Source organism: Maniola hyperantus, chromosome 20 (genome assembly GCF_902806685.2).
Source record: "Maniola hyperantus chromosome 20, iAphHyp1.2, whole genome shotgun sequence".
Classification (NCBI taxonomy): Eukaryota; Metazoa; Arthropoda; class Insecta; order Lepidoptera; family Nymphalidae; genus Maniola; species Maniola hyperantus.
Genome location: NC_048555.1, coordinates 8,840,382 through 8,863,147, shown reverse-complemented (window position 1 = coordinate 8,863,147; position 22,766 = coordinate 8,840,382). Strand labels below are relative to the sequence as shown.

Sequence of the window (22,766 nt, the reverse complement as noted above, 5' to 3'; positions counted from 1 at the left end):
CAAGTGCGTATTGGCAGACCTTTGAGAACATTATGGAGAACTCTCAAGCATGCAGGTTTACTCGTGATGATTTCCTTCACCGTTAAAGCTTACCTACGTAACCTACCTATGGTCCTCGACAGGTCGAGATTGCAATCGAGGTATGAGGCGGGGGGACGCCCCGCACACCCGCGGGGGCTGTGCGGGTGTGCGGGGCGTCCTTCCCCGGTTGCCATCTCGACCTGCCGCATACTACAAGTTACCTACGTAAACCGTATTTATTTGGGTCAAGGTATTACTTTGCTGCGGATTTCTCAGCTTTTTCTACAGATACGAATGAATACATAACACTGAATTTATGAATGTTTTATACGCTTTCAATATATAAAGCTTGTTGCATTATTTATTACACCATTTTCATGTATAGTCGTAGTCAAAAAATTCAAAAATAAGGTAAATGTAAAAAAAACTATAAATATGTATATACTTATGTCATCAATTCATTATGATGAACAACCCATCGCCGGCATCTACAGAGCACGGGTCTCCTCTCAGAGAGAGAAAGAGTTTTGGCCATAGTCTACACGCGTTCATTAGATACGGCCCGCTGACAGACGGACGGAAGGATGGACAGCGGAGTCTAAGTAATAGGGTCCAGTTGGCACTCTCTGGGTACGGAACCCTAAAAATCGGATCGGATCATCTCTCGGTGGCAACTGGCAGTTTCTGCTAGGTAGGTAGAGTCGGGGGTAGGTAATAACTTTTCAGGTCACGTGCTGGGACGCGTCGAGACTTCGGCGTCGAGAAAAATATTATATGAGCGATCGATCTTGTAGTATTAGCTAGTAGAGGTAACATTTTGTATATTTCCACTGTCTAATTTAAATATTTATGAGGGAAAAATCCTGACTCACTCACTGACTGACTTGGAAACGGCCTTAGAACCATGAAAAGCGTTGCTTTATCAATCACTACTAATACTACTATACTACTTAAACCTACCTACTACTAATCCACACTAATATTATTAATCATGTGAAAGTTTGTCTGTCTGCTAGCTTTTCACCGTCCATTTGATCCGTTTGACTAATTTTGACGAGGTACAGAGATAGCTTGCATCCCGGGGATGGACATGGGCCACTTTTGGTCTTAGATAAAATATTTATATAGGGTATAGTTTTTCTATAATAATATTCACATACTTAGTAGTCATGTTCTTACATATTATAAGGTAGGATATATAACACAGAGCTTGAAAGATTTAAAACTTTTAATTCAAATTCCTAAAGCGGATTTAAATATTTAAACGTTAGAGTGGAATTTGAATTTAGAAAAAGCGTGGGTTGCGCACTGTTCTTACCTTTTTAACATACGCCTGGTTGCTCATCATAAAACATAGTCCCTTCACCGCCTCATTTTCATTTAGTTTTCGCCAATGCATAAACTGATTTTGAGACATAGTTTACTGTATAGATGTCCTCGCAAAAATTTACCCCAACAATGTTGATTGTCGATTAAGTTGGCAAATATTCAGACACCTGAATGCTTTCCTGGTGTATATTATGTACTCGTACTTACCTAGTAGAGACTATCGTAGATGCATTATGCTACTAATTGTATTGTCAACCATAAATTTCTGCATTTTTGATAGCAGCTTAAATCTTAATTTCACTGAAGCTTAGGCTTTTATAAATGTACTAGCTTATGTGGACTACACAAATTTTAAACTCCTATATCGCCCCTTTAGGGGTTAAATTTTCAAAAATCCTTTATTAGCGGACGCCTACGTCATAATAGCTATCTGCATGTCAAATTTCAGCCCGACCCGTCCAGCAGTTTGATCTGTGCGTTGATAGATCAGTAGGTCAGTCAGTCAGTCAGTCACCTTTTCCTTTTATATATTTAGATGTAAGGCACCGAAGAGTGGATAAACGTCAGTGATGTAAGGTCTTGTAAGCGGAAATAGACCTTGTAGTTTTATGATGTGGGAACGAACGACGTTCAACCTAAAGGTCGTAAAGCAGCTTTATGGTCAAAGCTACCTTAAACAATATAGATGTACTAACAAGAATCATAGCTACATTCAACTAAACACATAGCATACAACTCCGTTGCTATTAATATCCCGGAAATTTATTGAATTCCGTCGTCGTAGCTCGTAGGCGGTACACGTAGCAAACGCCTACGAAGTTTCGCGTAGCCGTACACCAAATGGGGCTAGAAATTACATTTCTATAAGTTCGTCTAGGAATGTTATAACATTAGGTACGTTCGTTCAATCCTGAATATAAATGGATATTCATTTACATTCCTTTGGTTCATTTTAACAACATAACGCACGATAAACATATTATTATTATGAAGTACTTTGAAATATTGCAATATTTTTTAAGAATCAATTTATCAGACCACACACGTCCAGTCGTCCAATCCATTAAAATCATATTAAACAGGATCTATACCTACATTGACTAAACATACATATAGAGAGAGAGCCAGCGTGTGCCAGACCTTCGTTATTTTACAAAAGCTGAAAGTTTCTCTACGTGTAGGTATTGTTCCCAATACAGGGAGGAACGATCAGCGACTATTGAAGTTTGAATCATGGTGGCTTTGAGATAACAGGAAAGTATATAAAGTCTAATTTTTTTATATTTTCTTCGGAATAGTATTACAAATCACGTCATCGATTGCCAGACACTTAGGTTCATGGCAACTCCCTGCCAGACGCCCTTACAGTTTAAAAGTTTGAAGGTGAGATTTTTTACACCTTTATTACCTGTTATCGCCCAAAGGCACCATGATCCAAACTATAATATTTTCGCTGATCGTTCCTCCCTGTGTTGGGGACAATAGGTACCTATAGAAACTTTCAGCTGGCACGCTTTGGCTCTTAGTCCAAGACGGGTTGATCTATAGAAATTTGAAATTTTGCGTGTAGGTTATTTCTATAAAATATACTTACACTATAAAAAGTATTTAGAGAAATTCGCACGGTCTCCTTAATAAACCTAAATCGCGAACAAAGTCACGGTAATCAGCTAGATTTCCTATGTGTATGTTATAATATCTCCTATGTAAAGGATTTTACCGTTCTTCGTATAACAATAGTGGCTAACAAGCTCGGTGAACCATATTTGCTCTCCGGGGCAACGGGGTTAATGGAACGACTCGACTCCCGGGATCTATTGCTGGGGATTGAATGGGCTGGGGCTAAGCAAATTTATTGCTAGGTATGTCCATATTGTGAATGGAAGAAAAATCAGTTTTAATGCGGTTTTTTTCTGCCTTTTCATATGCTTTTAGTACCTCTTTTGATAGTACTCTATTAAGTGCTATGTGATAGGCCTAATCTAAATATATAAAAGGAAATGGTGACCTACCGAAACCTACGAAAAATCTTGAGTTCTTGGATAGAGTTGAGCATTACAAAAATATAAAATAGGAATGATCTGACAGACTTCCTCTTTCTTACAAGCCATATTATTTGCATCATCATCATCATCTCAACTAATCCCGGCCCACTACTGAGCACGGCTCTCTACTCAGAATGAGAAAGGGTTGGGCTATAGTCCTGCACCACGCCGGCCAAGTACGGATTGGCAGACTTCACATATCTTTGAGCACATTACGGGGAACTCTTGTCAGGCATGCTATATTGCACACTTTAAGCCAATTTAATAACAAAGATTCTGAAGATAATATCTATAGCGTACCTACCTAATTAGATTCACGTAGCAGCCATGTACCTACTAACAGATATGGGAATAATATTATGCCGTAACACCTATTCTTTCAAAATGTTTAGATTTTTTTATTCCTATAGAATCTATAGATACAAGTTAGCCCTTGATTGCGATCTCACCTGGTGGTAAGTGAAGATGCAATCTAAGATAGTAGCGTGCTAAACTGGAAGGGTTATGGAAATTTCATTAAAGCCTTGTCGATTTCTACGTGGCATCGCACCGGAGCGCTAAATCGCTTATAGCGACACGGCTTTGCCGATAGGGTGCTAGCCACGACCGTAGCCTCCCACCAGATAGAAAAGATTAAAGATAGAGTACGTACAAAAGATTTAAAATTCTCATATTCAAGTTATTAGAGCGGGTTTAAATTCTCTAAAGGTCAGAGTGGAATTCGGGGAAACGAAAAACGGAGTGGGTGTTGCGAATCTTTTTTATCTTTTTCCAGACACCCGGCAGTGTTCCGTTTGAAGATAAGCTATTTTGAATGCATTTTAACTGCTGCCATTTTGTAGTATAGTTGAAACTTTGCAATCTAGAGCTTTGCGCATTTGAGACAACTATTGAAGATGTACCTACTTTGAAATCTGAATTGAACATCGTCGTAGCATACTTAAGTACTTGTAAGTAAGTATAGTACGCGGCTGAGAATTGTACATCGACCTTTAAAAAGAGATGAGGTTTCGCAGAACGTTGTCTTTGAGACTGGCGAATAGGTATGAGTGACAGAGACAACGCCGAAATCTAAAGGTCGATGTACAGTATTTCTTGCCGGCTACTGTAAGTAAATATTCTGTGGTAAGTATATATTATAGTAGTAGTAGTTTGTACAGAATATCGTTTCGTAGAATTTTCGTAGAATACTACAGTGGAAACTCGATTAACCGGACTAATTGTTGTCGTTAGGGATTCGGATAATCAAAAATCCGGATAATCGAATGTTTGAAGAAAAGCGGGTTTTGTAAGTTAGATAATTTTACCAAGTGGGATTTCGTGTGAAAGGGCTTTGCTTGTCAATTCTAAAACAGATTTTTACGCATAATAGTTTTTGATTTATCGTATAACAAAATGGCAGAAAAAATACCCGAGTGTGGAACCCTCGGTGCGCGAGTCTGACTCGCACTTGGCCGAACAATTTTCGGTTGGTAGTCCGGATAATCGCGAATCCGTATAACCGAGTTCCGGATAATCGAGTTTCTACTGTATTTTATACCCATCGTAGTCTATCGAATGTTTGCATATTCAAAAGCGCAATGAAAACGTATTTATGTACGATATTTTCTCGTAAAAGTATTGAAGAAGTTCGATGTATATTTATTCTGTAAGCAGAAACGCGCGTGTAAACGCGTACCTATGCCAAAACGAGCGTAATACATGCAGAATAAAACTACTTAGTCTGGAATCACCATGAACCACAGAATATAATATAATATGTAGTACTAACGCACCTAAAGTCTCCGAAACCATTTCCATCGATGCCAAGTGAAGCGAAGCCGCGGCCGGCGTGCGCTTTATCGCAAGTTGTCTTAAAATAGCTGGGTCAATAATAACGAGAGGCGCCACTTCACTTTATAGAGTCTTCACGGCTAGGCTAGACGCATCATCATCATCAACAACAACTGATTGACGTACACTGCTGTACATAGGTCTCTTGTGGGTACTTTGACAGATTTTTGCAATAATGTGAAGTTTCAAAGTTACACCGGCACAAAGATTTGTATGTAAATCTTTGTCCAATGTCAAGTATTTACGGACCTAAATTGAATGTAAAGATGATGAAGCATTGGGTTGCGTGGTTCCGGAGCCCGCCCTTCAAAATATATTATCCTGTAGAAAACCGATAGCCGGCGACCTTGCGCCGTTGCTAAAAGCTTATCCTATACATACTTATACTATAGCACGCGTCTGCCGTCTGCTAAACTCTAGGGGAGCCACATTGTTTGTTTCTTTTACACGTAAATATGTTTGTCTTATGACCCATATTCTCTACAAATAAGGTCAAGGCTTACGCTTAGATTATAAATGAATACTGTGGAGGAATTGCGACATTGAACTCAGAAAACTAGACATCATATTGAGATTTTTCCCAAATCACAAAACCGGTAAATAGATTTTTATTAGGTAGGTATAATATGAAACTTTCAGTTAACTTAAAAAGTTATGACATACATAGATGATATTTATTTGTTTATATTTATGGTCGTGACCACAGAATATATCGTGTCTTCGTCCGCGTAGATTGAGTTTAAAAAAACCTGTAGAAACTAGAAACCCTTTGATTTCCGGAACATGAAGTGTTCTATTATCCGTCTACAGAATTAAGCTATCCTGTATTAAATTTCATTTAAATCGATGGAGTACATTAGTATAAATAAGTAACACACAGTCACCTACGAATTCATCATATTAATACGGAAATCTTAAAGAGTTCCTTTTTATTGTGATTAAAAAAACGCTTACGAAAAAGCCATCATAATATAATATATCACCCTGAGTTTCGACCTAATATAGTAAAAGTAAGTATGGCATAAAATGTACCATAAACATTCTAAAAGGCAACAAAACCTACCAATTCCGGTCTCTCTCGTAACAGGCTACAAATATACTCCAACCTAATTTGCCCATAAATTCCTACCTTTACGAGAAACTCAGGTTGTTATAGGTGTCAGGTCTTAATTGCATCTGCTATAATATATTTTGTATAAAGAATATTTTTACTATTTATTTTGTAAAACACTGCGTAATATTTCACTCCAAGTGGTTACAATAAACTTAGTTTGCTTATCCGCAAAATAGACCAATCTTGCGATATGCACGGCCCGCCCTCCCACTGCTAAACATGCAGGAAAAGCAAGCCACCAAGCAAACAATATGCACCACCACACAACGTCACAACATACCAACGCTCGTTTCACTCTGACACCGGAGCATCCTTAGGAGAGCAAGCTTATGGTTCCTTGTAAATCATGCTTCCATCTCAGACTGCATCATCACTTACCACCAGGTGAGATTGCAGTCAAGGGCTAACTTATATCTGAATTTAAAAAAGCAACTCTTATTATAAATGCGAAAGTGTGTTTGTTTGTTGGTTTGTTGGTTTGTTGGTTGTCCTTCAATCACGTCTCAACGGTGGAACGGACTAACGTGGTTTTTTTCATGGGTATAGATAAAGACCTGGAGAGTGATATAGGCTACTTTTTAACCCGGAAAACCAAAGAGTTCCCACGGGATTTTTAAAAACCCAATTCCTCGCGGACAAAGTCGCGGGCATCAGCTAGTTATTAATATAAAAAGTATAAAACTCCATTTAAATGTTTACTTTGTTATTATACTCGCAAACAAATGTTTTCCATTTCAAATTACATCATATCCAAAGTACAATTATTCAAATTAGTGTCAATTAAGTCATGCCACAGCGCTATTACTCATATGCCTGAATCCCAGAGGATAAATGTGGGAGTCAAATATACGTGCTCCACCTATTTTCATATTATAAAGTATGAATCTATATATTATATAAAATTCAAAGTCCTGACTGACTGACTGACATAGATATCAACGCAAAGCCTAAACCGCTGGTCCTAAAGACATGAAATTTGGAGGGTCTATTTTTTGTGAAGAGTAGGTATCCACTAAGAAAGGATTTTTCGAAATTCCACCCCTAAGTGGGTTAAATAGGGGATGGAAGTTTGTATGAAAGTCGGTCATTTTTCAAGTTATTTGCATGAAAATTGATATTTGGGTTTTCGGTCACAAATGAAGAAATACGTGTTTCAGGATTTTGGAAAAGTTGCCCATAAGGGTGGTAAAATAGGGGATGTAAGTTTGTATGTGAAACCAACGCACAGCCTAAACCGCTGGTCCTAAAGACTTGAAATTTGGAGTGTCTATTCCTTGTACAAAGTAGGTATCTACTAAGAAAGGATTTTTCGAAATTCCACCCCTAAGTGGGTTAAATAGGGGATGGAAGTTTGTATGAAAGTCGGTCATTTTTCAAGTTATTTGCATGAAAATTGGTATTTGGGTTTTGGTTACAAATTAAGAAATACGTGTTTTAGGATTTTTGGAAAATTTGCCCATAAGGGTGGTAAAATAGGGGATGTAAGTTTGTATGGGAAAGTTTTTAATTATTGATATTATAATTGACTTGAAATTTGGAAAGTAGGTTTATCTTGAGGTTAGGTGTGAGCTAAAAAACGACTATGAGAAAATCCCCCCCCCCCCCCTTAAGGAGTGAAATGGGGGTTGGTATTTATGATCAGGAGGTGGATTGCCCAATAAATTCAATCTTGATAAATACATAAAATATAATTTATTATTTTAACAGAAAGACATTACTTTTTCCAACGATAACGACAACTCATAAGTGACAGACTTACAAATATAGAACGCTATTTTATTCTCTCTTCACTTTAGATGTAATGAGTTTACATACAAGTATATCACGTTCTAATACGCGCCCTTAAACCATTACATCGCAAACAACATAGTGTGCCCTTAACTTATTACAGTGTAATATAAACACGCCCTTACATCGCGCCCTTAACCTATTACATTGTAATATAAACACGCCTTTACAATTTTCTATCAATCAATAAGATTAAATAAAACTCTCAAAAATATTTGATTATAAAAATAAAATAACTATAAACTAGTTCTACGGCAAACACACAATATTCCTATTAGGTACAATATTATGCCCTTATGCCCCCTTAATCAAATATCTTTAGACACATTTCTGATAAAAATTGTTTTATTTTCCTTAGTGACCGAATCTCATCATCTATAGCTTTTTGCCATAAAACCCCATCTGGTCTCGCTAAAGCCTCCTCAATGGTTAAAATATCTGCAATGGCATTACATATACAATTATTTACATCTGGTTGCTTACGTGATCTAAGGTTATAACGTGGTTCAACCCTTTCCACAACGTTTTTGGTCTCGTCTTGAATGTCAACCATTTCTTCATTGTTTTCAGTTTCATTGTTATTATCAACTGTCTTAACAATAGTATCAACTTTATCGTCCTTATTATCATCCTCTTTAGGATTTTCTCTTGGCACAGACTCTTTTTGTCCCTCGTCCAGATATGTAGGAACAACTGTGTCCTTTGTTACTATATTATCGCTATCACCAGGAAAAGTATTCTCTAAAAATTTAACATCTCTATATACATGAACGGTACTCGTCTTTGGATCCATCAACCGATAACCCTTAGTGTTATTAGGATATCCAACAAAAATCGTAGGTACTGTTTTACTGTCCAATTTTTGTCTCTTTTGTTTCGGTATCAATCCGTAAGCTAAACAACCGAACACCTTTAGATGACTAAGATCAACTTTCTTTCCTGTCCATAACTCCTCCGGAACACTATCTGTTACAGCCTTAGTAGGACTTCTATTTTTTAAATATACAACAGTATTTACAGCTTCCGCCCAATACTTCTTATTTAAATTAGCTTCGCATAATAATGCTCTTGCCTTTTCTATAATCGACCTATTTGCCCTCTCAGCAACACCATTTTGCTCAGGTGTGTACGGGACCGTCGTCTGGTGCTTAATACCTTGAGACTTTAAAAATTTATCAAATAATCGATTACAGTACTCAGATCCATTGTCAGTCCTCAAACATTTAATTGATTTGTTCATCTCTTTCTCTACTTCCGCCTTATATTCGCGAAATTTCTCAAAAGTTTGACTTTTATTTTGCAGAAAATATACATGTGTTTTCCGAGAAAAGTCATCGATAAACAGTAACATGTATCTCGAACCACTGAACGACGGCTCTTCCATCGGACCGCAAATATCGCTATGCACTATTTCCAAGATATCCCGTGCTCTAGTACCTTTGTTCTTAAAAGGACTCTTACACGTCTTGCCTTCAATGCATGGTAAACATGGTTCGATCAAATCGTTTTGTTTAAATTCAATTCCATTCACTAGGTTTTTTAACTTATCCATATATTTTTTACTCAAATGTGCTAACCTTCTATGCCAAAGATTCGATAAATTTTGACTTGAAAATGTCACGTTCAATGACAAGTTTTGACTTTCTTTTAATTCGAAAATTCCACCAACATCCTGACATTTGACAATTTGTTTATCCTTTTTCATTATGATACAACCTTTTTTGTTAAAATTCACAACGTAATCTTTTTCAGCTAGCTTGCTCACAGAGATTAAATTCATGGACAATTCGGGAACATGCAAAACATTATCCAATGCAAGTTCTGTATTTGCATTAATCTTAACATTAGCACTCCCTTTACCTTGGATTGATAATTCTTCCCCATTTGCCACTCTTATTTTCTTATCCGCCTGCTTTTGATAATTGGATAAATTATTTAAATCGTGGGTCATATGGTTTGAACATCCACTGTCAATGTACCAACTCTTCGTCTTTAATGGCTTCTTGTCTACTGTAGTCATGCAAATCGACGCAAAATTATTTACAGTTCTAATTTGCTTCTTTTCATTGCATTCTGATGCTTTATGGCCTGGTTCATGACACTTAAAACATTTAAAAACTTTCGACTTATTTACCTTCGAACATCTATTCGATTTCGATTTTTGGGAAATCGTGCCCGATTTGTTCGCCATCAAAACATTCGACGATGTATTTCCACTTGACTCATCTCGTTGTCTATTCGCCTCTTGTATCAATTTAGTTTTAATTTGCTCAAGAGTCAGTTTTTGTCCACTGTTGTCTACAGCCATTATAAGGGGATTATATACTTCACTCAACCCGCTCAGCATAATAGACACTATCCAGTCATCATCAATTGGAGCATCGATATCATACAACTGATTAGACAAAAACATTATTTCCAAGATGTACTTCTCCATAGACTCGAAATTCTCAAGTTTACATTGCCAGAGTTTCCGTTGTAACGTAATACGTCTTCCCCATCCCTTGTCTTCATAAGCTTTACATAGGCAATCCCAGACCTCTTTTGCAGTCCTTGCTCTATAAACATGCGTGAAGCAATCGGGTTCAAGTAAAAGACAAAGTGTTGCTCTTACTTTTGTGTCCACTTCTTTCGTTTGTGTACTCGTTTGACCTTCATTCGCTACGACCCACCACCAGCCTTTCAATTCAAGATAGTTCTTTACCTTAAATTTCCAATAGGCAAAGTTTTCTGAGCCTCGCAACTTTTCTATGTGGCCGCACAAACCTGAATTAGACTCATATCTTTCTACCATGATTGAATTTTCAGAGCTTCTAGTTTTAGATGTGAAGGCCCATAACCTATTTATGATTAGGAGGTGGATCGCCCAATAAATTCAATCTTGATAAATACATAAATATAATTTATTATATTAACAGAAAGACATTACTTTTTCCAACGATAACGATAACTCACAAGTGACAGACTTACAAATATAGAACGCTATTTTATTCTTTCTTCACTTTAGATGTAATGAGTTTACATACGAGTATATCACGTTCTAATAGTTGGAAGGTTATATGTGTTATTCGGTGCTGTTCAGAGTGCGTACCCTGATGTTATAATGTTTGTTTCTGAAAAAAAAATGCCATTTGTTTCCTGTAGGCCACGCGGGCGAAGCCGCGGGCAGAAGCTAGTCTTTTATAAGAATCTATTTTCAATAAATAGCAAAATTTATCACATTCTTTATTCTTCAATAAAATTCATACTTTTGCACATAGGTACGTCAAGAAATTTTAATAAAACAGTCAGAGATCATATCATCCTCGAAGAATGTTGTTGATTTTTACCAGACTGCGGCGAAGGGTTATGTGTTTGACCTGTATGTATGTATGCATGTATGTCCGTGCCTATGCCCACTATTGAACTCAACTCAATACTGAACGGCTCAAGCTCAACCGATATTGTTAAATGATACGTCATTATATTCGTCTTGATGGCGCGAGTGTCACTACAAAGTAAAAATTCTTAAAAAATCAAAATGGCGGATTTTATGTGCGTTAATGGAAAAAAATAATTTTCAAACCTTGGAGTGGGGTTTCAAAATAGGCTTAAAAAGGAGAGTACGAAAATATATACAATTTGTATGTTTGATAACAGTTTGAAGTGAAAAAGTCCGTTGAAACCGGTGGAAAATGCCCGTTCCTATATCCGCTCGTAACTACTCAATAGCTCAACCACCGATTTTGATAAATGATACGTCATTAAATTCGTCTTGACGGCGCAAGCGTCACTAGGTACATAAAATTCTTAAAAAATCAAAATGGCGGATTTAACATGCGGGTAGGGTGGGGTACCAAAATATAGGACTTTAAAATGCGAGTACGATACAATCTATATGTTTGAAAACAGTTTGGAGTGACAATCATAGAAAATAACTACACTGGTGCTAGGTACAATGTGTTATTACTTAATTACTGTGTACAAATGGATATATTATAAATATAAGAAAATGTATGGCAGGCGGGGGCGTTACTTTGTCAACTACCTACTTAGGACATACTTAGGACTTGCTTTAAGATTATATTTGATGTTTTATAACTTTTTTAAACATTTTCACTTACTTTGCCTACTTCAAAGTTAATTTTAGTGTGTACCTAATTCAAATTATCCTGAAACAATATTCGCTACCCGGCACAAGCGCTAGGTTTCAGCTTGCGGAAATACGAGGAAGTTTCACAATCCTGTTGTGTCTACCCAGTCATAGATGGCGCTTTTCAAAGCTACTGCTACTAGACGATAGATGGCGTTTCTTTTAAATTTTAAATAAATATCTCTTTCTTAATTTTACTTTAGAAAAATAACTATGTATCCAGAAAAGATTAACAAAAAACTAGCCCACGACTTCGTCCGCGTAGATTAGGTTTTAAAAATCCTGTGGGAACTCTTTATTTTCAAGACTAGCGACCCGCCCTGGCTTCGCACAGGTAGCTTATTATAATTATTCTCTAATTTTTTAAATAAAATAAATTAAGAATAAATGTTAAGAACTAAAATAGTAATACAATCTACTAGCTCTGATAAATTAAATAAATAAATCATTTATTTAATTATTTATTGACGACAAAGATTCCTAAAAACAAAACACATAACATTTCATATAATATAACCTACTTGGCTAAGTAGGTACCTGCTTAAAGTCGAATATAAGACTCCTTGATAACTTTCGGTACTGCGCTTTAGTACTTAAGTAACTAGTAAGGTATCTAATCTACCATGGATCTTGAGGTGGTTTGATACATCCGGCCGCGAAAATTCAAATTTTAGTGAGTTTTTCGAAAATACTTAGACTTATCATGTACATCGAAAGCTTATGGTAATGAGTTTTGTGTGCATAACACTTATGCATCTGCATGTTTCTCCATAAAACTTTGGTCAAAAATACTCATTTACTTCATATTTGTTCCTGAAATATAATTTTCTGAATTTTCCTAGATTTGCACAAATATGAAGTAATGAGTATTTTTGACCAAAGTTTTTATGGAAAAACATGTAGATGGATTAATGTTATGCCCGCAAAACTCATTACCATAAGCCTTCGATGTATGAAACTAAATAAAATTTGAATTTTCGCGGCTGGATCTATCATACCACCTTAAGTTTCACATCAGACATTTCCTACATATCAATTCATAGTAAAACAGGCGGCCAATTCCAGTAGTTTGAACAAAGAAAGTGTAAAGCTATCGATGTTAAATTCCAACACGTTAATGGCGTGACCCTGACACCACCACGCGAGGTCGCGTGCCGAACTGCACAGCCAGGGTTAACTGATCTAATTATATACCACACTCAGCAGAAAGCATTAAAGTTTAAATACAATTCTCGATTAAGATCTTGCTGTTTTTGTAACGCTTGAGGCAAAGCTATTTCTAGGGCATAATGCACATCGCACACCTGAAGAGTCAAGTCGAACCGAGACGCAACGTCTTTTTAACCGACTTCAAAAAAAGGAGGAGGTTCTCAATTCGTCGGAATATTTTTTCGATTAAAACTTACTCAGTTTTATTTAGTGGCGGCGGCTAGCTGCTCTGCGCTTTTTAATCTTTTCCGTGTTTTATTTTTATTAACCAATTTTATGAGATAAAAAGGCTGCGCCTCGGATCGATTCCACTTTGCAGGTTTATGTTGCACCTAGGAATTACTTTACCTCAAGCATGTTAAAGGCTGGATGGAGTAGGTACTAAGGATTTAGGTTTATTATAAGGTGAAAATGAAAAGTTTAAGAAGAGGACCACTTGCGCAAAAATCACCTGCGAATATTATTTAGTTTAGGTTAGTAGGTATACGGGAACAATCTAAATTAATAATTTGAGCGCTTTTCTTAATTTTATTTAAAGTTTAATATGCTATTTTATTCACCAGGCTATCTAATATCTATGTATATAAAAGGAAAAGGTGACTGACTGACTGATTTATCAACGCACAGCTCAAACGACTGGACGGATCGGGCTAAGAAAGGATTTTTGAAAATGCAACTCCAAGGGGGGTAAAATAAAGGTTTGAAATTTGTGTAGTGCACGCGGACGAAGTCGCGGGAATAAACTAGTCATTTATATAGAGAAAGGTAACCCCTGCGAACACTAATCGTTTTCAGCCTGTAGGTATAGATTTTGTAAAGCTTTCATTGTACAAGGTTCCAGAGGTTCAAAGCGTAACCGTGATATTGTCACGCGACGTTGCGTGATGAACTGGACATCCAGGATTAATTGATCTACTTCTGCCATAATGGAACGTGTTAAGAATCCACTCCTAATTTCTTCACTCTTTAGGCAAAACGAATCGTGCATAATTGCAGATTTACAATTAACCTTTATCAAGCTCACGCGATGACCCTCAGACCTATTTATGTAGCCCCAAAATTCCTCTTGGGATTGGATTGTGCTTATTTTTGCCATGATAGAAATTAATTAATTTAAAATGCAACAGAAATTGGCGCCGAGTGACTATGTGATAATAATATTATTAATTTAATATGAGGTAGCGTCAACAGGCCTAGCATGACTACTGACGACCACCGTGAGAACTTTATCACAAATATTGATTTTCAGAGCCGAGCGACGAATTTTTCATTTGAAAGTAATGTACATCGGCTATTAGAATGACATTTCGGCTTTGTAGAGCGTTGTCTCTATCACTCATACCTATATGACGTTTTGTCGGTCTCAACGACAGAGACAATGCTCTACAAATATGATATCTTCTTCTAAAGGTCGATGTACATTACTTTCTGCCGCGTACTGTATGTTGATATCCCTACTGAAACAAGGGTTTTCAGGCTGGTCATTACAAGAGTCAATTTAGTTAGCCTGTAATAAATAAAACAAAAACCTTACAGTGAAAATGCAGTGAAATGACAAAATTCGGTTTCCACGTGAATTGTATAATTCACGAACACTGCTGTCAGGATGAGTCAGTATTCTAATTGTTCCTTTTTCCCAGAGCCAGACCAATTTTAATTGGGAGATAGAAGGTCCCCGTAAATTTTGTTAGGCGGTGAAATTTTTTGCGAGTTAATTCTGTTTCCCCCGGTACTGTACCTTTGTCCTAAACAATTTGTCCACACAATTTTAGGGATTTTAACAAGTCCATTTATCAATTTTATGACGTGGGTACATTAAAATGATAAATAACTGTATGTAAACTAAGAGTATGCGGGATATAAATGTGTACACGCCGCCAAACAAGCTACTGTGAAAATGGGGTTGAAAATTATTTTTTATCATTTAATATAAGTCCCGCAAATTGCTATTGCGCTGGAACCGTGTCTCATTAACATCGAAATGACGTCATTTTGACGTCAGCCGAAATAAAAATATACCACCAGCTCGAAACTTCAGTGTAGCGCTGACGTCACTAAAATGGCGGCCACGCACATTAGCAATTTGCGGGACTTATACTAGATGATTGTCCGCGTGTATGTAGGTTTTTTTAGAACCCCTATTGAAACTCTTTGATTTTCCGGCATAAAAATGAGTCTAGGTATGTGTTAACTCGGGGTAGGTATAAGCTATCTTCACTCCCAGCCAAATTGTTTCAGTCATTGTGGCATAGTAAGGAGTAGCCGAGTAGGTAACAAACATCCAAGCTTTCACATTTTATAATATTAATAAGGCTATATGTTCGCAACTTCGCGTGGATTTCAGTTTTTTAGACATCTTATAAAAATCTCGTGGGTACCCTTTAATTTTCCGGGATAAAAATGTCCTTATCTGGGATGTAAACTAACTCTGTACCAAATTTCATCAAAATCGGTTAAACTGTTGGGCCGTAAAAGCTAGCAGACAGACAGACACACTTTCGTATTTATAATATTAGATAGTATGGATTACATATCTACTAATCAAAATAAAATAGGATGATTATATAGATATGCCGGGTTCGATTCCATTCCTGACTGCAGGTACCGCTAAAAAGTTCCTAGTTGTTAGCTGATCTCCAGCAAGTACATCAAAGAACACAATAATAATAATTGTAACAAAACTGTGTTTATATACTCAAGCGCAATCTCCCGCAGCAGATGCTACTGCGGTATTGGCTCCTCTGGGAACCGGGATGTGTTTGAGTTATGATTTAATGTAGATAACGCCAATTTATAAACATTGCATTGCGTAATTGTGTACATGGAAGCACATTTTGACATTGATATTGCAAGATAGAAACACACATATCCTGGAAATGCTCTCTCGATGCAAGTTTCGCCCTGACACCGGAGCACGCAAACGTACGTCGAGTGTGTTTTGGGATTTGTGTGATGATCCTTGGTGGTGGTGAGTATTGCTTGCCTGCTGGTCTTTCCTGCATGTATAGCAGTAGGAGGGCGGGCGGTACATGTCGCATGCTACATGTTGCACCATACAGATTTTATCTGTTTCAGCAGATTATAACAAATTAAGCTTTTGGTTCATGGATCATGGATTTCCGCAAATCTATACTACATTTGGAGAGACTGCCGTTAATGTAGCTCAGTCGAGTAGCTGTTTTAACATCCAAGGTTGTTTGATATGCGACTCCCGGGGGATGCTCACTGAGTGACATACTCGTAGAAGTAGCTACGATGCGCTAACGAGAGACCTCATGCCGGGAATTCTCTTAACCTGTATCCATTTAGCATTGATCTGCCTGCAGATGCAGAGAAATTTGAACCTACATGGCACTAAGTACTTACTTTCTTTTTTGTAAAAATTATGCCATCGGTTTTAATTTTTTACCGACCGGCAAAAAAGAAAATTCAAAGAATTCTCACTGAACGGGGTTTTTCAAAACTTAAATCCACGTGGACGAAGCTAATAGCGATAGAATAAGCGAATAGCTGCCTACTTATAAGATATTCAATTATTTATTTGGTTTTTCACACTTTACATAAAACTTTTATAAACGTATGCTCAAAAAGAAATCACTGCGTTTATAGCTCTTTTAACGATCGAAGGCGAAAATGCAAAAGTATTAAAATATTTATTTGCACCATTATGCGAGCATTGAAATAAAATGCGAAATACGATATGTCACAAGATTTACAACGTAGAGTTTATAAAAACGTTCGTTTAAAAAAAATATTAACACACGATTAATTACTTAAACTGGCATTCCCAAAAGAAAGGATCTTTTTCATTGGCATAGGTTCCTCTTACATAAATATTATACTAACTGGCCATGAGCTGACCCTACGCGACAGGTTGAGATGGCATGGCAAATTGAATTAGGTACCTACTTAAAACGCATATAACGCCGAAAAGTTAGAGGTGTGCCTTATGATGTTTTTTCGAATTCTACGTATTGGACTTATATGTCGGTTTAGCCAAGATCTAATCTGTAGAGGCTGCTGGTAATATTGGCACACACAGTCGTTTCAGTGGTTTTAGGCCTAGGGGCTTACCCGGTATTACTTACGTCATACAATAATAGCCCCATTTGGATCACAACCAAATAAACATAATAATATTTTTATAGATTTATAATGGTTCCTCAGAATAGAATAGTGTAACAAGGAGGTCGTTTTTAGAAACGATTTAGGCGTTCGTGCGTAAACGCTGAGTAATATCCGGAAATATTAAAATAGAGATTGTTAGCATTCCTTTTTTAATGCTTTTGAAAATCATGGGCAAAACAAAGCAACACAGACCAGAATGTGTGTGTGTGTGTGTGAGTGTGATGTACCAGATGTAAGCAGTTGACCCGGGACTGATGCCCCAGAGCTGCGATTGCCTAGTAGTTAAGACGTCCGCTTCCTAATCAGAGGTCGGTGGTTCGAGCCCGGGCATGCACCTCGTAACTTTTCGGAGCTATGTGCGTTTTGAGTTAGTATTATTAGAATCAAAACCACTTTGATATACTTTAGAAGGCTTTTATTCACTGTTCACATAGTAATTATTATTTATATCAACACAAGAGCAAACACCTCTTTTTCCGAGCCATTTTAGAGTAACGTTTCCCATAGATTCGCTACTCCGCAGAGCACACCACAGATAATACAATCACCTAGTTTTTATCCGTCTAACAGTATGTAATTAAATCACTTGTTTTAACGGTGACGGAAAACATCGTGCAAAAACCTGCATGTCTGAGAGTTCTCCATAATGCGCTCACACCAAAGAGAAGGTGATGATGCACCCTAAGGTAGAGCGCGTCTGGGAGGTGCCTATATCTCTCTCTCCTTCTCTTACTCTTGCTCTTCTTGCCACTATTGAAAACGGCGGGGAAAATGGAAGCCGGAAGGCATTTCATATTCTAGCAGTGCGTGTTAGAAACGAGAAAGGGAATCACTTTGTACGAATCCGTGGTATTCGACTATGTAAAGGAGTGCAGACCTTTACGATGCCTCGCGGTCCAATAGTAAAATAAATAGGAGGGAACTATATCAAATAGTTCCTTAGCACGTACTCTCCGAAGTATATCTGTAATCTGTAAGTGTAAAATAGGCTTATTATAGGCATAAAGCGTATGGAGTGATGCGGGATGGGTGACAGTTGTGAGTTGTCACAAGTTGACGAATAACTGACATCTCGCGTCACGTCACACTCCCGCACCGCTCCACTCCACTACCGCAGAAACCTACTCAGTTATGCGTTAGTGCCTTTAGTGACGATTGGAACTTAGAACATTTGCTTTTTCAGATGCGAAGATGGTGGAGGCGGCGCGGCGACAGGCACGGGCGGGCGCGCGGCGTCGCTACGGCTCGCGAACGGGCGGGTGTCGACGCAGTCGGCGGAACAACTGCCGCATTCGCCTGCCGATTGCAATTCCGTGCGCATCTCCATAGACAACACCAACACCTGCTGCACAGACTCGCTCGTCACCGCGCTCGATGACGAGACCCTGCTGCTCGGTTAGTGAACTCCTTTATACAGATACATAGTATGTTACGGCTCGCGAACGGTTCGTGCTCGTCGGTGTTACGGCTAGCACACGGGTAGATCGCGGGGCGTGTATGTTATAGTCCGTACAAAATGAATCCTCACGCGCTATTTTAACTCTGTGGGTCAACTTTAATTAACTAAACTAATTTAAAATAAGGACTGAAATCGTACTTTTGACATGAAATTTGACACAAAAAGTTAAAATGGCGCGTAAGGGGCAGTAGTAGTAGGTAGTAGGGGTATGAGTGTTAGGTTGTATTTAGGGGGTTGTTATTCTAAGATTAGTAGCGATTGGTGGTGAGTAAATAACTGTAGGAAGTTGGTTAATAAATACTTAGTGAATAGCTCCAGTCAGATAAGACGGAAATAATGATAGATGTTTCAAAGTTGTATATCTAGGCTCTGGGCTCGGGATAAAAAGTAAGAATTTACAAATATACAGGTAGGTATGCGTATACCTACCTGTACCTACTCACTAAAAATAATCGATACAACATAATTATTTATTAGTAACTTAGCTATTAGCATATTTAATTTTAAGGCTAAGGACGTACTCTATAATATATTATCTCTCTGTCTTTGTGCGCCGTATTCCTTATTGCCGAGAGTCATGACCCCTTTCCATCGATTCAAATTATAGTCGAAGTTTTTTTGGGAATTTGGGAAGGACCTGGGAACCCACCATCGCTTATAACGTGACGTAACTCCAAGATTCTTTCGCATAGTAATCTCAACTAAGAGAACGAGATTTTGATTTTTTAAAGTTTTTTTTTTAATTTATAGACTAGCGCTTGGCTGCAATCAGACCAGCCAAGCGCATAATGTAAGTGATGATGCAGCCTAAGATGGAGCGCGCTTGCCTGGAAGATGCCTATTCACTGTCGACTTGAATTTTATCCCTAATCTACAAGACCTTGGATAAAACAAGTACATTTTCTTTTATAAAAATACTGAAAAACTTATGATAACCAGCCAGATGGCTGGTGTAATCAATTAATCGTATTTTCAATTATGCTCTTATAATATTAAGGCGTTCTATGCCAAAATACCTAAGTTTCATTGTGACTAATACCTACCACACGAGTAGATCTAATACCACTAATGTTATTTGTATGTGTGTAGATATGATAGCGTTTCGGTCTAAGCACTCTAGTTTATTACCGCCTTTGCATTAGAGGAGAAGCTAAAGCCAACGGAAATTCCAGGAAATCTTACCTTGACTTTCGTAGGAATTACAAACTATACTTTACGCTTTTCCTTTCACAACTTTGAATACACCCGTATGTAACACACACTGTTATAAGAATTCACTGCAAGCTGGCTCACAACTGAGTATGTAGAGAAATTAACTGGAAAAATACACCATTCAAGTAATAGATATGCTTATGAATGGAATGTGTTCGGATCGGCCGCCTGTTAAGGACTAGGCTAAACGAGACTAGACGCCCCGCACAACCGCACAGCCTCCGCGTTAACCCGGTGCGGGCGGGCGCGGGTGATGTGCGGGTGTACGGGGCGTCCCCCGCCTCATACCCGCTCGCCATCTCAACCTGTCGCGAACTAGTCTTGACGTGCTTTACCAAAATTGCATCATCGTAGAACACAGTTTCAAAATAGAAACAACACGAGCAAAATGTATTAACAAAGAGTTTCCTGCAATCGTGAGTCAAACAGGTAAATGACACAGCCACTTAATAAAACATCGGATATCTTTAATTTAAACTGTGACGTACCTTTTTAAGATTTACCTGATAAACGTTCACTTGGCGCCTCCAATAAATCATCATCCTTAACCGATATCCGCCTGCTTACCGCCAGAGCACAGCTAGGTCTCCTCTCAGAATGTAAATAGTTTGGCCATAGTCTACCACGCTGGCCAAGTGCGAATTGGCAGACTTCACAGAACACTAAGAACATTATGGATTATGGCAGGCATGCAGGTTTTCTCACTATGTCTTCGCCATTATAGCAACAGATATTTAATTACTTAAAACGTAAATAACTCCTAAAAGTTAGAGGTGCGTGCCCGGGATTGAACCGCCGACCGGCCGAATAGGAGGCCGATGTCTTAACCACGAGGCTATCAGCGCTTTTAATAATAGGTATTTCTTGTGAAATAATAATATAATAATTAAAATATAATGGATGTATTACTACTATAATAATATGGTAGATAAGCTCATTATTTCAATGTAAAACCTGATAATAGCTATTTTATTTGTCGTAAAATTTTGAAATAAGGGATGTCAAAAACGTGATAATTTGTTATCAGCCTTATTGTTTTGTAACATCCTATGTATCTGTGATTTGTATACCTATCTATACAACCAGTACCCATAATTATATACTTCGGGTTATGTACTGTACCCGAAGGTTGCTAACGGCACCCTATTACTAAGCCTCCGCTGTCCGTCCGTCCGTCCGTCTGCCTGTCAGCAGGCTGATCTCTTGAACGGTAATAGGAAGAGAACTTTACTTTTTTACGGCCCATCTGCTTAATCGACTTTGACAAAATTTGGTACAGAGATAGCATGCATCCTGGAGACGGTCATACGGGTCATAGGCCATTTTATCTCCGAATATCAATAGTTCTCACGGATTTTTTAAAAATCCACATAAATATGGGTGTAAAATCTCCACAAGTATTTACGCCATGAGCACAACATCCTTGCCAAACGGCTGCATCAGAAATCATCCATACTAATATTATAAATGCGAAAGTGTGTCTGTCTGTCTGTCTGCTAGCTTTTCACGGCCCAACCGTTCAACCGTTTTCGATGAAATTTGGTACAGAGATAGCTTGCATCCCGGGGAAGGACATAGGCTACTTTTTATCCCGGAAAATTTAAGAGTTCTCACGGGATTTAAAAAAACCTAAATCTGCGCGGACAAAGTCGCGGGCATCATCTAGTACTCCATAAAGAAGATGGTACTAAAAGAAGACGAATTGTTATGCTTTATTGCATAAATTTTTACACTAAACGTAGGTAATTTTTATGACACTCGTGGTAGAATCTTGTAATCTAAATATCTAAGGAATTTTCACGAGCGATTCTTTATCTAAACTGATTATACAGCTATAAGGACTATTTTCATTTGCAATATTTAATTACTTCGCTTGCATTAAACTAGGTTAAAATGTACAGATTCAAAAAATAGTAATTAAAATTTATTACGAATACTCGATAAAGCTCCCGGAACTAGCGTGTACAATCCATGCCTCCCCAATTAGTACAGACTCGACATTAAAATTGTATGAGCACTTCAAAATCCCATCGGAACCGAATATTATATGCATAATAATAATTAACCTACACCTACGTTGAGAATATTAATATAGCGAAAAAATGCAGATTTATATATAGCATTGTCTCCGTCGTTGATACCGACAAAACGTCACATAGGTATGAGTGACAGAGACAACGCTCTACAAAGCCGAAATGTCATTCTAAAGGCAGATGTAGGTACATTATTCTCTGCCGCGTACTGTAATTTAATTGAAACTATATAAAAGGCTACTCTTGAAAAAGCACATACGGCAGTGTACGCATACAGGCTGATGGATTGGGTTGGATAATAGTATCCAATAACACATTTTAGTGTCCTTTACACGCCACGGACTTGCGTCGCCTGAATCCAGCGGCACCCTACCAATCGTTTTACTCGTATGTGATCTGTCCACCTCGTCGGGGGGTCTGCCTACGTTGCGCTTTCCGATACGAGGTCGCCATTCGAGCTCCG

The 22,766-nt window shown here is 37.9% G+C and overlaps 2 protein-coding genes across 2 annotated transcripts in view; one reads left to right on the top strand and one right to left on the bottom strand.

Annotated features, from left to right (window-relative positions):
- Window positions 1-22,766, bottom strand: part of Secp43 (tRNA Selenocysteine associated protein) — a 414,926-nt gene that overhangs the window by 249,535 nt on the left and 142,625 nt on the right. The window lies entirely within an intron of this gene.
- LOC117991854 (potassium/sodium hyperpolarization-activated cyclic nucleotide-gated channel 2-like) overlaps window positions 1-22,766 on the top strand; it is a 264,983-nt gene that overhangs the window by 118,762 nt on the left and 123,455 nt on the right. The window contains 1 exon segment of the mRNA XM_034979490.2: window positions 18,783-18,994. Within this exon segment, the coding sequence (XP_034835381.1) occupies window positions 18,783-18,994 (212 nt within the window).